The sequence below is a fragment of the Anabrus simplex genome, chromosome 5 (assembly GCF_040414725.1).
Source record: "Anabrus simplex isolate iqAnaSimp1 chromosome 5, ASM4041472v1, whole genome shotgun sequence".
NCBI lineage: Eukaryota > Metazoa > Arthropoda > Insecta > Orthoptera > Tettigoniidae > Anabrus > Anabrus simplex.
Window position 1 is genome coordinate 9,831,729 of NC_090269.1, and position 16,836 is coordinate 9,848,564.

Here is a 16,836-nt window from a genome sequence, read left to right on the forward strand (position 1 = left end):
TACGATGTCTTGTTTTGTTTTTCATTGAATATTATGATAGGATAAATCGTCAAAAACATTCCTATAAGACTGTGTATTCTTTCACTTGGACATTTTTTTAAAACTTAGAATTTCCACTGAAAATCGCATTCTCTTAATTATGGCATACTTAGATTAATATGGATGGTTATTGCTACTTTGTATAGAGGTGTAACTGAATTGATATCGCACAATGTCTTCGAAAATGATGTTCCCTAGATATTTTATTTCATACCGGCAAGGTCACATATTGATATTTAAGCACATTTAAGGATCTGAATACTTTGTTATACTCAATGATTAATTTATGATGTAAAGGGAAGTCAATATAAGACATGAGTTTGGATTATATAGTAGCTTTAATTGATCAGAAGCAAACTTTTGCTAGTAAATAAGAAACTTATCACTTTACCGGATGCTTAGACTGGTAGATCATGGGAGACTACTGGAAAAAATGAGTGCAATTGGACTTGACAAAAGAGTGACTGAATGGGCCTGTTTCTAGAAAATAGAACTCAAGAGTAGGTGAAGCTTTATCTGTCCCTGTAAAAATTAAGAGGGGAATTTTTCAAGGCAGTATTATTGGACCTTTATGTTTTCTTATATATATATATCAATGACATGTGTAAAGAAGTGGAATCAGAGATAAGGCTTTTTGCAGATGATGTTATTCTGTACAGAGTAATAAATAAGTTACAAGATTGTGAGCAACTGCAAAATGACCTCAATGTTGTGAGATGAACAGTAGGCAATGGTATGATGATAAACAGGGATAAAAGTCAGGTTGTGAGTTTCACAAATAGGAAAAGTCCTCTCAGTTTTAATTACTGCGTTGATGGGGTGAAAGTTCCCTTTGGGAATCATTGTAAATACCTAGGTATTAATATAAGGAAAGATCTTCATTGGGGTAATCACATAACTATGATTGTAAACAAAGGGCACAGATCTCTGCACATGGTTATGAGAGTATTTAGGGGTTGTAGTAAGGATGTAAAGGAGAGAGCATATTTGTCTCTGGTGAAACCCCAACTAGAGTATGTGGTTCAAGTGTATCGGACCCTTACCGGGATTACTTGATTCAGGAACTGGAAAAAATCCAAAGGAAAGCAGCTCGATTTGTTCTGGGAGATTTCCGACAAAAGAGTAGCGTTACAAAAATGTTGCAAAGTTTGGGCTGGGAAGACTTGGGAGAAAGGAGACGAGCTGCTCGACTAAGTGGTATGTGATACAAATTCTTATATTTTGTTAATTACCACCTATTCAATACAATAAAAACATAGTACAAACTTACATATTTATTAAGATGTTTATATGGTACATGTTTCGCTCCTTTTTCGTGAGCATCATCAGCCAACTTATCATTCACTTAAGGTTGTATCACCTATTCAATACAATAAAAACATAGTACAAACTTACATATTTATTAAGATGTTTATATGGTGCATGTTTCGCTCCTTTTTCGTGAGCATCATCAGCCAACTATCATTCACTTATCATTCACTTAAGGTTGTATAAGATCGGAATTAGAAAGATGTTTTTGAAGACTTTTGTGTGGAGCGTGGCATTGTATGGAAGTGAAACATGGACGATAACTAGCTCAGAAAGAAAGAGAATAGAAGCTTTTGAAATGTGGTGTTACAGAAGAATGCTGAAGGTGAGATGGATAGATCGAATCACGAATGAAGAGATACTGAATCGAACTGGTGAGAGGAGATCGATTTGGCTACATTTGATGAGAAGAAGAGATAGAATGATAGGACACATCTTAAGACACCCAGAACTTGTTCAGTTGGTTTTTGAAGGAAGTGTAGGTGGCAAGAACGGTAGGGGTAGACCAAGGTATGAATATGACAAACAGATTAGAGCAGATGTAAGATGCAATAGTTATGTAGAAATGAAAAGGTTAGCACAGGATAGGGTGGCATGGATAGCTGCATCAAACCAGTCTATGGACTGATGACTCAACAACAACAAGATCATGAAACAATTCTTTTGGATCAAGATTATTCCTATAAAACTAATTGACATATCTTATAACATTTCAAAAGTCACACAACAATAAAATTATGTCTTTAAGTTAAAACTTTTTGTCTAAAATCTAAGTCTAACATTTTATTGACAAAACTCATCTGGTGAACATCTTTTAAATTGTTTAAAAAATAAAAAATAAATAAAAAATAAAAACTTTTGAGATATGGCTAATTGTATTGATTCACGTTGCTTAACTTGTATGATTGTCGTTAAAACTTCATAAACTATATTGACAATTTCCTGCAGTTGATGATTGTCTATGTTATGGTTAGTCCACATCAAAGTTAATAAACAATGTTAACGAAACAAAGTTAATAAACAATGTTAACGAAACATTTCTCAAGATGTTAATATCCTTTTGTTAACAAACCTCTTTAACATTGCGTCCACACCAAATAAACTTTTGTTAACAAACTTCTTTAACATTGTGACCACACCAAAATATCTGTTTGTGAGGTTACAATGGATAGGGTCAGGAAGAAGAAAATACAGCTGCAGCTTTCATTATTTTAATGAGTGCAATTAGAGAAAAATGCAGACGCAAAGTGTGGCAAAGAAAAATATTGGAAAAGCGTTTAGAATTAAGTTCGGAGAGGACACTTAGGTCTATGTCAGAACTTTCAATTCATAATGCAGCAGGCTTTCAAAACTTTCTGAGAATGTCCACACAAGACTTTCAGTTCTTATTGACAGTAATCGAGTCTGAAATTGCAAGAAATGATACAAATTAATCGGAATGTCATCTGCATTAATGTTAGACTAAGTATAACTTGAAGACTTCTAGCGACTGGAGACTCCTACCAAGGATCATGTAAGAGTGTAAGAGAAATACTCCTACACTTCACTTATGTATTCGTATGGTGTATATGAGTTGCTTGCGATTCGACAGTCGATTTTGAAAACCGCGCTACGAATTTGCGTGTTCTAATTGCGTCTTTGCGCATGTGTGAACCGAAATGTTAACGAAAACACGAAATGTTAATGAAAAGTTTCATTCACAAAAGTTAAAGAAATTTTGTTTATCAACATGCTCGAAAAGTTAATGAACACGCTATTTTGTTTATTAACAGACAGAAATGTTCATGAACATTGTTCATTAACAATGTTTATTAACAAAGTTAACGAAAACATCTTGGTGTGGACGCACCTTTATGGACATTTGATTTGTTCTCGTTGCTGGAGTAACATTTATACAAATGTATTGGCATTAATTTTATATTGTTAATAGGATAATATTGTTCGTGAACGAACTTGTTGATGAAACATTTTCTAATGTAATATTGGATTTAAAATGTTCTCGTACGTTCCATAATGGCTTGTTGGTATATCTGTAATGAAAGATAAAAAAATTATATGTTTATGGTTTTGATTATAATTCTGTATAACTTCTTATTGGAAGAATTGTCACTTTTCTTTCTGCTGCGTAATTGTTTGGTGTTACTCCTAGCCTCTTGAGAACTACTTGTTCTGTTTGCACTTCTTGTATTATGTGAGTGAGTGTGGATGAGTTTACGTTTTGGCAGGGAGTGGGAAGGGGAAGTTTAGGTAGGCGGTGCATTGATAGCTGCAGTAGATTGTGGAGGGGATTGTCTAGGAGAAGTAAGGGGAGGAGTTGAGTTTGTTTGCGTCAATAAGCCATTAACTTTTGTTGGATTAAAATGTTTATAGAATTTATTTATATCTGATTTAAGCATTTGTATTAGTTTCGGTAATTGTACTAAGATGGGGTTCTTTATTTCAATTTCATCATTTAGGTTTTTATTTTTGTTGTATTGTTGATCTAAATGAATGTATATGTTTTCCAATTCCGTCATTTCTTTTCCTTTTTCTACTCTTCTTAAAATTTTTAAATCCCTTTCAATAGTTGTAAAACTGTGTCCAGTTTCTAGCATGTGTGCACCCATTGCAGAATGTTTCTTGTGTTTGGCTGCATTTACATGTTCGAGATATCTTATCATAAAGCTTCGGCCAGTTTGGCCAACGTACGAAAAATTGCATTCTGTGCATGCGAGCCTATATATTCCAGATCCTTGATATTGATTACTATTTATATTAACTTTATTGTGGTTGAAGAAAATATTTCGGTTCGTGTTTTGGGTTTTGAAGGCAATGTTAATATCTCGTTTTTTGATGGTATTAGTGATTTGGTATATAGCTGTTTTAGTATTTTTTTTTTTGCTAGTTGCTTTACGTCGCACCGACACAGATAGGTCTTATGGCGACGATGGGACAGGGAAGGGCTGGGAGTGGGAAGGAAGCGACCATGGCCTTAATTAAGGTACAGCCCCAGCATTTGCCTGGTGTGAAAATGGGAAACCACGGAAAACCATCTTCAGGGCTGCCGATAGTGTGGTTCGAACCTGCTATCTCCCGAATACTGGATACTGGCCGCACTTAAGCGACTGCAGCTATCGAGCTCGGTGTTGTTTTAGTAAATGTAAAAGTTGCAAATTTGGATTTCTTATTTTTATCTGGTATAAGATTAGTGGCCAATTTTATTTTCACCTTATTAATGATCTTGTTAACCATTTCTATTTTATAACCATTATTGAGTGCCAGATCTTTTATGAAAAAAAGTTCTTTCTTTAAACTCTTACTTGTTAGTGGAATTTTTAGGGCTCTATAAACCAAACTAAAAAATGCTGCCTGTTTGTGAGAATTGGGGTGGAGTGACTCGTTTTTAATCGATATTGAAGTAAACGTCGGTTTTCTATAAATCTAGAAATCAAATTTATTTCCTGCTCTCTTTACATTTATATCTAGAAAACTTAGCAAATTGTTCCTTTCATCTTCTTTAGTGAATTTTATGTTACTGTCTAATTTATTTAAAAAATCCAAAATATTATCACTATTGTTCAGTTTACTGTCTATTATAACAAATGTGTCATCCACGTATCTCAGCCAAAGGTTTAGTCCATCTATGTTATTCAAAATTTTAACATGTTCCAAATGATCCATATAAATGTTAGCTAGTATACCTGATGCAGGGTCAGCCATTCCCAAGCACATTTGATGATATATCCTTTGATTAAATGTGAAGTAATTATTATTTAAAACAAATCTCAATACATTTATGAATTCTTCTATTTCACACCTACTTAATTTGCTATGACTGAATAAATTTAGTTTGATTATATTAATGGTTTCATTGATCGGTATGCAAGAGTACATGTTAGTTATATCATATGGACACATTTTATGATGTGGTTGCAGTTCGAATTTATTAAGCTTATCACAGAATTCTATTGAATTATTGATTGTAGAATTATTGTAAAATTTATAGTGCTTTTAAAAAAAATTATGTATAAATTTAGAAATCTTATATGTTGGGCTATTCATGCAGTTGATTATAGGTCGCATAGGTATATTAGCTTTATGGACTTTGGACATGGCTCTGGCAACAATACAACAAAAATAAAAACCTAAATGACGAAACTGAAATAAAGAACCCCATCTTAGTACAACTACCGGAACTAATACAAATCCTTAAATCAGATATAAATAAATTCTATAAACATTTTAATCCGACAAAAGTTAATGGCTTATTGACGCAAACAAACTCAACTCCTCCCTTACTTCTCCTAGACAATCCCCTCCACAATCTACTGCAGCTATCAATGCACCGCCTACCTTAACTTCCCCTTCCCACTCCCCACCAAAACGTAAACTCATCCACACTCACTCACATAATACAAGAAGTGCAAACAGAACAACAAGTAGTTCTCAAGAGGCTAGGAGTAACACCAAACAATTACGCAGCAGAAAGAAAAGTAAGTGACAATTCTTCCAATAAGAAGTTATACAGAATTATAATCAAAACCATAAACATATAATTTTTTTTACCTTTCATTACAGATATACCAACAAGCCATTATGGAACGTACGAGAACATTTTAAATCCAATATCACATTAGAAAGTGTTTCATCAACAAGTTTGTTCACGAACAATATTATCCTATTAACAATATAAAATTAATGCCAATACATTTGTATAAATGTTACTCCAGCAACGAGAACAAATCAAATGTCCATAACATAGACAATCATCAACTGCAGAAAATTGTCAATATAGTTTATGAAGTTTTAATGACAATCATACAAGTTAAGCAACATGAATCATTACAATTAGCCAGATCTCCAAAGTTTTTTATTTATTTTTTATTTTTTAAACAATTTAAAAAATGTTCACCAGATGAGTTTCGTCAATAAAATGTTAGACTTAGATTTTAGACAAAAAGTTTTAACTTAAAGACAATTTTATTGTTGTGTGACTTAAAATGTTATAAGATTTGTAGTTTTACAGGAATAACCTTGATCCAAAAGAATTGTTTCATGATCTTATACAACCTTAAGTGAATGATAAGAGAATGATAGTTGGCTGATGATGCTCACGAAAGAGGAGCGAAACATGTACCATATAAACATCTTAATAAATATGCAAGTTTGTACTATGTTTTTATTGTATTGAATAGGTGGTAATTAACAAAATTATAAGAATTTGTATCACAAGTAGATCTTCAATACGGACAAAGAAGATGAAATTTATAACCTGCAATAGTGGTATGTTCCGAGCTGTCAGTGGAGAGATGGCATGGGAGGACATCAGTAGACGAATAAGTTTGGATGGTGTCTTTAAAAGTACGAAAGATCACAATATGAAGATAAAGTTGGAATTCAAGAGGACAAATTGGGGAAAATATTCGTTTATAGGAAGGGGAGTTAGGGATTGGAATAACTTACCAAGGGAGATGTTCAATAAATTTCCAATTTCTTTACAATCATTTAAGAAAAGGCTAGGAAAACAACAGATAGGGAATCTGCCAACTCAAATATGAAACACTTGAAATTAAATCTGATCTTCTGGTAAGAAGTTCTGAGTATTGTCCTATTTTATTGTAAATTATTGTACACTTTACGTAAATATTGTAAATTAAGAGTTTACGATACACTTTCACTATGAATAAAGCACTCAACTGATATTTTAAAGTTCCAATAAATGAGAATATACGACGAGAGCACACTGTTATTTGAAAGTCTGTCTTTACTTAAGAGTTGTAAAACGTTAATTTTCCAAGTAAAATATTAAGTAAGTGAGCCTTTAATGCTCTTTGTCAATAATGACACTGTTTATAGAAGTTCTGTTCAAAGTCAGAATTATATTTTTGAATGAAAAAAGCACTGATATCACCTGACATACGCCTTCTTGTTGAGCTTGAACGGTTGAATACTGCTCTGCAAGCAGCAATCTGAAACTCAGCTAACAGCAAACGCCACGATGTTCCATAGTTCCACGTCCCTGGAACTGTCCCTCGTAGTACCAAATCCACGTTGATCTGCATCAAATCTCCGTCGATCTCCGTCCTCTGTCGTCTCGAGTCAGGATTTCTCATGTTACTAAAAGAGTGGCTTTAACACGAGAAAGTCCAACTGACTAGGTTGAAAATGTGCACCATTTGATTTTGCACTGTTAGAACTGATTATCACTCTTTCATAAATAATCATCATTCACTGGATGAGAAATACGTCGGAGCACTGTCTATTATCGTAAATTATAAATATGAGAAAATACACTTCCCTGCACAGTTCATTTTGACACTTGCTGCACATTGTTCGTATTGTCAAAAATAACTTTCATTCGAAGCACAGTTTATCAAGGTTCACTTTCACCACAAATAAATAAATAAATAAATTAAAAAAAAAAATAAATAAATAAATAAATAGATCTCTTTCGTAATATCTCGTAATGTTCCTTCTCACTATCACAGTTCTACAAGTATTCGTGCATGAATTTTTTTATTTCACAATATCACTGAATTACTAAGTCCATTATACAGTCTATCCACACGGGTTGTTTCAAATGGTAGTCTGTTACAATGATAGGCGAACAGTCTTTCGGCACGAATTAAAGTGTTCTAGACTCTGATAATATTCAAAATAGTCAACGTGTTGCAACCTCCACTCACAATATTCTAAGTAGAAATGGTTCAAGATCATTACAATTTATAGTAGCCGTGCTAACTTCGAGTTTGTTCAAATCATTCACACGAAAGTTGAGATATTTGTCAAGTCCAAATATTGGCGAAATATTACAAGTCTTATGACTTTGATGTTATACACACGTTAATTTCCTAAGTTTGAACGCCTGACGAATTGCAAGTCCCACAATTGAGTAACAGTTACTCACTGCGTCCACCACCAACAGGGGGAAGACAAAGAGAAAAAAGAAGAAAAAAGAACGGATCTGTCACTTTGAAAAATGAAGTAACAGACTGTTGCGGGGTTACCCGTGGACCAGCAGAGGTGAAAGAAGGTGCCGGGGTGAATGGGTCAAACTACAAAATCAAAGTTAATTTAAAACTTTAACAAACAAAGGTTATATTTTTTCTTCTTTTTAAAATTTCAACAAATAACAATGTAACAGGTACCAGTAGCAATAAACAAGTCTAGGAAAGACAAGATTGGTGGTATAAACAGAACTTGGGCTTCAAGCCCTCACTTAACAATTCCGGAGCTACACACTTAACTTTACAAAGATCATAACTTTACTCAAGGGCAGAAATCCTCTAATACCTGGAGCACTGGCTCCCAACTCACAATATTAAGCCTTCAAAATGCATTCAGTAATCTTACTTTGAAAAAGAGCTAACAGGCTCTCAGTTTTCAAGCCTATTCAAGGCAACACCAAAAATATCTTACATTTTTTGGCCTTCCATGGCTCAGCTTACAAAACAGGGGTATCTTGTACCCAACCTATAGGGCCTTCGTGTAAAAGAAATAACAGTTAAATAAATGGCCCAAACACAAAATGAAAGGAGGTGAATACTTGAACTCCTCGATGTGACTTCTTAAAACCTAAAGGGCACTAGGCCGATGAAACAGGGGCTATTCCCAAACTATAGAGGTGACTCGTATAAGAATAATTTAAGACATTACGGAAAGGACCAAAACCAGTTACAAAACGTAGTCACCTCAAACCAAAGTGAAGGGGAGCTTGAGAGGGTATGTCACTCTCTATCCCCGATTTACAGTTAAAGATTTTAGGAAGTTTTTACATAAGCCGGCAGAAAATTACATTTGTAGAAAAGGTCACATGGCTAACCCATTCGCCTCACATTTAAATACCATAGGAGTTCACTAAGAAATCACATTTAAATACCGCTCTACGGCCGTCGCCATCACGCTATTATTTAGAAAATCATACAAAACCAACCAGTAAATATTCCTTTCTGAAAATTTGCATGCATGATAAAGAAGTAATAAACTTACCAATGCCGCTATTTTAGTACGTCTGCTGGGTGTGGTACACCTCAAAACATTCTTCTAAGTGAAGAACTACGCCACACTTTTTGCACTGCCAGCAACTTTCGCTTCTTTTAACCCGGCTGTAGCACACAACACACCTTCTTGTGACTTTTGATTTCTTCTCTGTAGGGAGAATACGCATGGGAAAGTGGGCCCATGATTTAGCTTGTAATCTGGTTGGGGTGGTGCTCACTTAGGTCGACCTCGAACCGAGTACTCCGGCAACTGAACAGTCTCTAGTAGCTGCTGCGCAATGCTCCTTCGGAAGTCCGTGTAGCTCGTCTTTCTGTTAGCAGCGATCTTGTGATACACAGTGAAGGAATTGAAAATACACATATCTAGGAGGTAAAAGAATATTTTCCTATATCCTTTCACTGTGCGTCGCATGACGGGGAACAGAGCTGTAACCTGATCCCCTTCTGGTATTCAAGGCCACACTTGGGCTTTATCACTTCTTCCCTTGGGGTTTGTCCTCTCTTTCATCTGAGTTTGCCTGTCCCTGTGTTTAGTGGTGAGAAAGCAAACATCCTTGTTATCTTTCCACTTCACACACAACATACTGTTGGCAGCCCACGTCTCATACTCTCCACGTTTTAGTTTCTTCTTACTGATATCACGAGGCATGTCTTTTCGGTTCTGTCTAACAGTTCCAATTATATTCATCTGCCTGTCGTGTAGCCTTTTGAATAAATCTGGGGAAGAATACCAGTTATCTAAAAACAATGTATGTCCTCGGCCTAACAAAGGTTCACACATGTTGAGCACGACGTTTGTACTTGCTGGCAGACTTGGATCCGTTACATCATCTACATAAATTTTGAAAGACAGATAGTAGCCAGAACTTGATTCACAAATTTTGTAAATTTTTATTCCAAACCTAGAACGTTTAGACCTATTACACTGGACATATAAAAGGCGGCCTCTGAATTTCATTAGACTTTCATCTAGAGCAATGTCTTGTGAAGGAAAAATAATTCTGAAAATTTGGAGCAGAAATGTTGTATTATAGGCCTAATCTTTCAGTTTGTCATTACTATTGACTTGTTCATCGTCAACAAAATGTAAAAATCGTGAAATTATAATAAATCTTCCCCTGCTCATGGTTTTACGAAAAATAGGAGTGTTTATACACCTGTTTTTATTCCAGTATAACTGTATTCTTGACTTCCGCACTTGTGACATTAGTATAACTAACGCAAAATATGCCCTAATTTTGTCGGGTGTAGTCTCAAACCATTATTGTCATCGTCTTTCAACTTTTTTCTGTCAGGATTGCTCAACTGTTTTGCTGTATATGAATTTGTCTCTACAGATATTTTGTCAAATAAAGGGTTCATGTATTCACAAAAAACTGAGAGTTCAGATAGTGGCTGCATATAAAACTTTTTCAATAAATTTTCACTAACCCCACTGTACAACTTACAGTATGTACAACAGGTATATTGTCACTTTTTGTCCAGTTCCAGTCAGTCAAGTTAGTCTGTGCCAAGGTACGAGCTCGTTTCGAAAGACTCGGCACACCGTCGTTATTTGCTTCACTTTCCGTGTCATTAAAACTATTATACGCATCGCTAGTACTCGAACTAAGGACTTCAGGGTCTATTTCGTCGTCACAAACATCACTGCCTTCAATATTACTCTCTAAAACACCATCTATTAGCTCCCGTATTCCTTCTTCATCAACACCAGCATATCTGCTTGACGCCATGATGGCAACTGACAAGAGCGAAATTATGTGAAAAAAGATTCTCTTATCTCTTGTTCCGGAAGTGTGCGAGAACCTGGTGAAAGGGAAAAAACCAAAGCCACTAGTGTAAACTTCAGCTCAGAATGCATACAAGTGGCGTCTGTGGGTTAGTGACTGAACTATATGGAATGATGTACAGCTGTGCATCGCCGCGAGCAGAGCTCGTCATTTGATTCATATGCCACGAGTAACTATGACGAGCTAGGGTCGTCAAATGATGCGATTGGGTTAAAGTTTCGGACCTTTCCCTCAGGTTAAACTGCGGAGCTAGCAAGAAATAAAGATGTTAACTGGCCATTACCTTGCTGAAGACCTGCTGCCAGATGAAAGAGGCGCCTCCCGCCTCCTGCTCGACACACACACTAAGTTAGATGTTTATCAAATGGCCAAGAGAGGAGAAAATCTGCAGTTTATAAACCCTCGGGGAAGGTTCGAGACCTTTCATGAATAAATTAGCCACACCCTCTCAATTTTATTGGCTACCTTGAAGTTACACACCAAATCGAATAAGAAGCCTGTGATAGGCTGAAAATTAATTACAGAAATTAGGGATTGGCTGAATTCAAAACTGGCGGAAAGAAAAGATCAATATTGCCAACCCAAAAATGAATGAACAAAATTTAGTAAAGAAAAACGTATGAATACAAAATTGCTTCAAAAAAGTTCCTTCACTTCGCACCAGGGGGCATGATCATAGTTTTTTAGCGGTGACATCTATGAGAGAATGTCCAAACTTCTTGATGAATGGAAAACAAAAACAAGTAGAAATTCACACAGTTCTGGAAACTTCACAATAACAAAATTACGTCAAATTACTGTAGTGACATCTTCTGAGTAAAAGTTTAAGTAGGTCTAGTCTCAAGTTCACTGTTCCTCCTGTAGAGGAGTTCTATTAGGCGCAACATTTAAATGCGCGGCGTTGGGGTGTATCTCCCGATACACAGACGAAGAAAGGCAAGGGCCACGAAGGGCGTGAAAATTAAAGACTCCCTAGGCCTCGAATGCTCTAATACCGCCAGGTCCGGTAAAAAACAAGAGTTGACCAAAGGAGGTCGGACAGGATAGATGAAAGTGAGGAGCCTGGCACAAATAAGTGGAAGCAATGCCAGGACTCAGCTAAGGGCCCTGTGGTCACCAACCCACGCTCCCAAGTTGAGAGTGCCTGGGGCCCCTTTTAGTCACCTCTTACGATAGGCATGGGATATCATGGGTGTATTCTTCATCTGTGTTCGCCAAACTCTTATACTGTAGGGAGTATACTCACTTCCGTCAGAGATGGTGGTGGTGATTATTGTTTTAAGAGGAAGTACAACTAGACAACCATCCTCTATATAACACTAATCAGAGGGAAAAATGGAAGGGGTCCGACACTTCGAAAAATGAAGATATCGGCCAAAGGAAGACAAGGGCCACGAAGGGCGTGAAAATGAAAGACTCCCTAGCCCTCGCAAACCTAATAGCGTCGGGGTCGGAAAATAACAAGAGTTGACCAAGGGAGGTCGGATAGGATAGATGAAGGTGAGGAGCCTGGCACAAATAAGTGGAAGCAATGCCAGACTCAGCTGAGGGTCCCGTGGTTGCCAACCCACGCTCCAAAGTTCAGAGCCCCTGAGGCCCCTTTTAGTCGCCTCTTACGACAGGCAGGGGATACCGTGGGTGTTATTCTACCGCCCCCACTCACAGGGGGAAACTGTACAATTCAACTGTACTCCAGTAAGTTTTATATATATTGCGAGACAGGGTTTGGTTTTAGAGCAGTTGGTAGTACTCAATTTTCAAGAAAACAAATTTTAATGACAAGAGTTCCTACAACACATCAATATAAAGTATATAGAACATTCTCGACGATCACCTAACACAACTAAATTAGCACAACAACAACAAGAAGATTGAAGAATGAGTGCTACACAACATGAACTCAAATTTTAATAGACTTTTTTAAAATATATACTATGTTTTAATGTGTTATAATTTTCAAGTGTTTTATACTGTGGCCTACATGTTTTAATGTGTTTAATGTACTCATATCCATGTACACTAAATAGTTTTTAGTTTATTGTAACAATCACCACCACCTTTAATCACAAATATTTTAACATAACAATACTGCAATATATTTTACTTCCATTCTTCATTAGACATCCGGATGATCTAACGTAACATCTTTTTAATTTTGTCTAACGACTATAAATGTTATGTACTAGCTGATGATGGCCATGATAGGCCGAAACTGGTACTAGTGTAATATTCGTTCACAATAAAGAAGTATTGATCAGTGGAACACTTTTCTTGTCTATAAATTGAATCCAATCAATACGGAAAATGAAGCTTATAAATAATAATATAACCCATGTCAAACATTTTAAGTTTTTTTAAAGGCAGATTTCATGTTGAATAGGTGTTATTTTAATAAGTGTTACATATTATATAAAGTGTTGAATGGTGGAACATTCCTCGATCGATTCCTATTACATATCACTTAGTCGAGCAGCTCATCTACTTTCTCCCAAGTCTTCCCAGCCCAAACTTTGCAACATTTTTGTAAGGCTACTCTTTTGTCGGAAATCAAACAGAACAAATCAACCTGCTTGTCTTTGGATATTTTTAACAGTTCTTGAATTAAGTAATCCTGGTGAGGGTCCCATACACTGGAACCATACTTTAGTAGGGGTCTTAACAGAGACTTATATGCCTTCTCCTTTACGTCTTTACTACAACCTCTAAATACCCTCATAAACATGTGCAGAGATCTGTACCCTTTCTTACAATCCCATTTATGTGATTAACCCAATGAAGATCTTTCCTCATATTAACACTTAGGTACTAACAATGATCCCCAAAAGGAACTTTCACCACATCAACACAGTAATTAAAACTGCGAGGACTTTTCCTATTTATAAAACTCACAACCCGACTTTTAACCCCGTTCATCAACATACCGTTGCCTACTGTCCAGCTCACATTATCGAGGTCATTTTGCAGTTTCTCACAATTTTGTAACTTATTTATTACTCTATACAGAATAACATATGCAAAAAGCCTTATCCCTGATTCCACTTCTTTATATATATATATATATATATATAAGAAAACATAAAGGTCCAATAATAGTGCCTTGAGGAATTCCTGTCTTAATTATTACAGGGTCAGATACAGCTTCACCTACTTGAATTCTGAGATCTATTTTCTAGAAATATAGCAACCCATTCAGTCACTCTTTTGTCTAGTCCAATTGCACTCATTTTTGCCAGTAGTCTCCCATGATCTACCCTACCAAGTGCCTCAGATACGTCAATCGCAATACAGTAGAATTGACCTCCTGAAACCAAGAGTTCTGCTATATCTAGATGGAATCCTACAAGCTGAGCTTTAGTGTTTCACTGAAAGGTTATCCAGGTACAGACTTTTACAAAGGTGAACACACAAGTTTTACCATGTTTACAGTAGTGTTTTAAATAGGATAGGTCTTGCAAACTTACCTTACAAATTTGTAAAGATTTATTATAATCTTTGTTTTTAATAGCTTCTCTTGCCTCCTTTAGAGCTGATTTGATTTCTTTAGCATTCATGTCTGTTAATAGAAAATGCCTCTTTTGTTGGACATCAGCTTGATTCTGAAAGAAAAATAACATTTTAAATTGATAACTCTAAGGATTTCAGTGGCACTTAAGTTTGTAACAACTAACTATACCGTATTCTGAAGCAAGAAGTTAGAACTCATTCTTAAGAACTAGGTACAAATATTGAAATGAAATTCTGCAGGAAGCAATTCAAAGCCTCATCGACAAAAACAAATTCAGAAATGTAGTCACATGAATATCCTATCCTAGACTTATTTGTATAATAAACAGAGAAAAACATGTATCAGCACTGCATCCTACTTCAATTTAGCTAAGTGTTGAGATTTCCAAGATGAGAAGAGTACTCTTCAGTGCAAATTAAAATAAGTAGATCAAGGACACACAGAAATGTGTTGTACAGTGAAATTTTGCAATGGAGTTACATATTATTTCTTCTTCTATATGCCGTGTCCAGTCTGCCGAACATTGGTGATCAATGTGGACAGTGTTGTTCTATCTTCAGCAGCATGGTAGAGTTGTTTGACGGCTCTTATTCCAGTCCGGTTTTGAATGTTCTTGAGCAGGGCCTCTCAAACGCCCAAAATCTCACGCATGCAGAGTCCCTGTGCACAGCGCATCGGTCCCGCTCGGCTCGGACCAACGCTTCGTCTCTGGGCTACTCGACTTGGATTTGGAGCGCTATGGAGCAAGTGAGGAAAAGGGAGACAGGGAACGAGCGAGACAGGTGTGGGGAAAGAGAGAGAGAGCGCGCTATTGCTCCAAATCGAGGAGTGGGGGTCTACACTCTGGTCAACCAAGCGAAGTCGTCTTTTGCACCGTGCACAGTGCATGCACCCTGAGAGGCCCTGTTCTTGGGTCATGACATTTTTCTGCCTACTTCCTACTGTCCTTCAATTTTTCCTTTTATCCTCCTCAGGCCCACACTTCAAGTATTTTAAATACATTTTTTAGATTTTCGGGAAGCAAGACATCAGTTTTATGAAAAGAAAAAGACATTGAATTTGAAGCTAGTTACTGCTCCAATACCATACGTAACCTATAGGTTACAGTGGGTCTTAATGCTTATGATGGAAAAGTATGGGATATTTTCTTTGAAATACTGTTTGTTTACAACACACTGAAGTTAAACATCAGTTCACTATATTTATACCTCAAAATAAATAGATTAAAACAATTACTTTAATATATTGTAATTACAGATTTAGGTTAAATGAGTTAACAACACACTAAAAGTACATAAATCGAATACAACAAATCATATAAAAGAGAAAAGTTTGTAGCCGTTCAGACTTGCATTTATACAGAGAAACACCTCACAAGTAGAACACATGACCCTGCATTTAGGACTGTCACATCCTGGTGGGCAGCAGCGGTAAGGTTTCACATTTTCAGGGATTTTCAGCAGATGTTCAGCCTTCTTTTTGCAGTGTCAGGATACTGAGATATCGTTGCCTTCCTTTTATCAGGGCAACGTTCCAAATATCGTCCTGTTTGTAGTAATCTTTCTCTTCTATCTCAACTTGTGATTGTGAGTTCGTTAGTAAGTGTAGCAGAGCAGAAAGCCATGACTCTGCATCTTTACTGCACCAAATCTCCCTGGCCTGAGAGTGAGTGTTACCCTCTAAGAGGCCCGCTTACCCCTTCAGGGTATGGAACGAAAACTTTTGCAGTTAATTAGTCAAGTTAACGGTTGTCTGAAAGGTCTGAAATATTGGATAAGTTTTCATTGACAATTTCCGGAATCTCATTGGAATCGAGGCCTAAAACAGAGAAAAAACAAACACTGTATAAAATATTACATCAACTAAGACCCACTGTAACCTAAAGGTTACATCATTACAAGACAGACCAATGTTCATTACACTTTGCCGATTTCTACAAAATTATTCTGAATTGCATATTTGTGATCTTCTAGAATCATTACTGTTATGGAGAGATTCCGTGGTTGGCAGAGATGAAAGAAGGTGCGGGAATGAACGGGTCTGTCTATCTACTACAGTCAAAAGATTAATTAAAAGCTTTAAAAAAATCAAGGTTATATTTCTTTTGGACCTTTTTTTTTTTCAAATGAAAGATATTAAATAAAACCAGTCGCTCAGCAACAGTACAAGGTTTCAGGTACAGTAGTTGAATTCGTGTTATTTGAGCACTATGGCT

At 36.2% G+C, this 16,836-nt stretch overlaps 1 protein-coding gene across 2 annotated transcripts in view; it reads right to left on the reverse strand.

Annotated features, from left to right (window-relative positions):
* LOC136873665 (tetratricopeptide repeat protein 37) overlaps nt 1-16,836 on the reverse strand; it is a 311,142-nt gene that overhangs the window by 282,348 nt on the left and 11,958 nt on the right. For both annotated transcript variants that reach the window (XM_067146760.2, XM_068228003.1), the window contains one exon: nt 14,578-14,712. In XM_067146760.2, coding sequence (XP_067002861.1) covers nt 14,578-14,667 — 90 coding nt within the window. In that variant the 5' untranslated portion in view covers nt 14,668-14,712. The remainder of the gene's footprint in view (nt 1-14,577; nt 14,713-16,836) is intronic.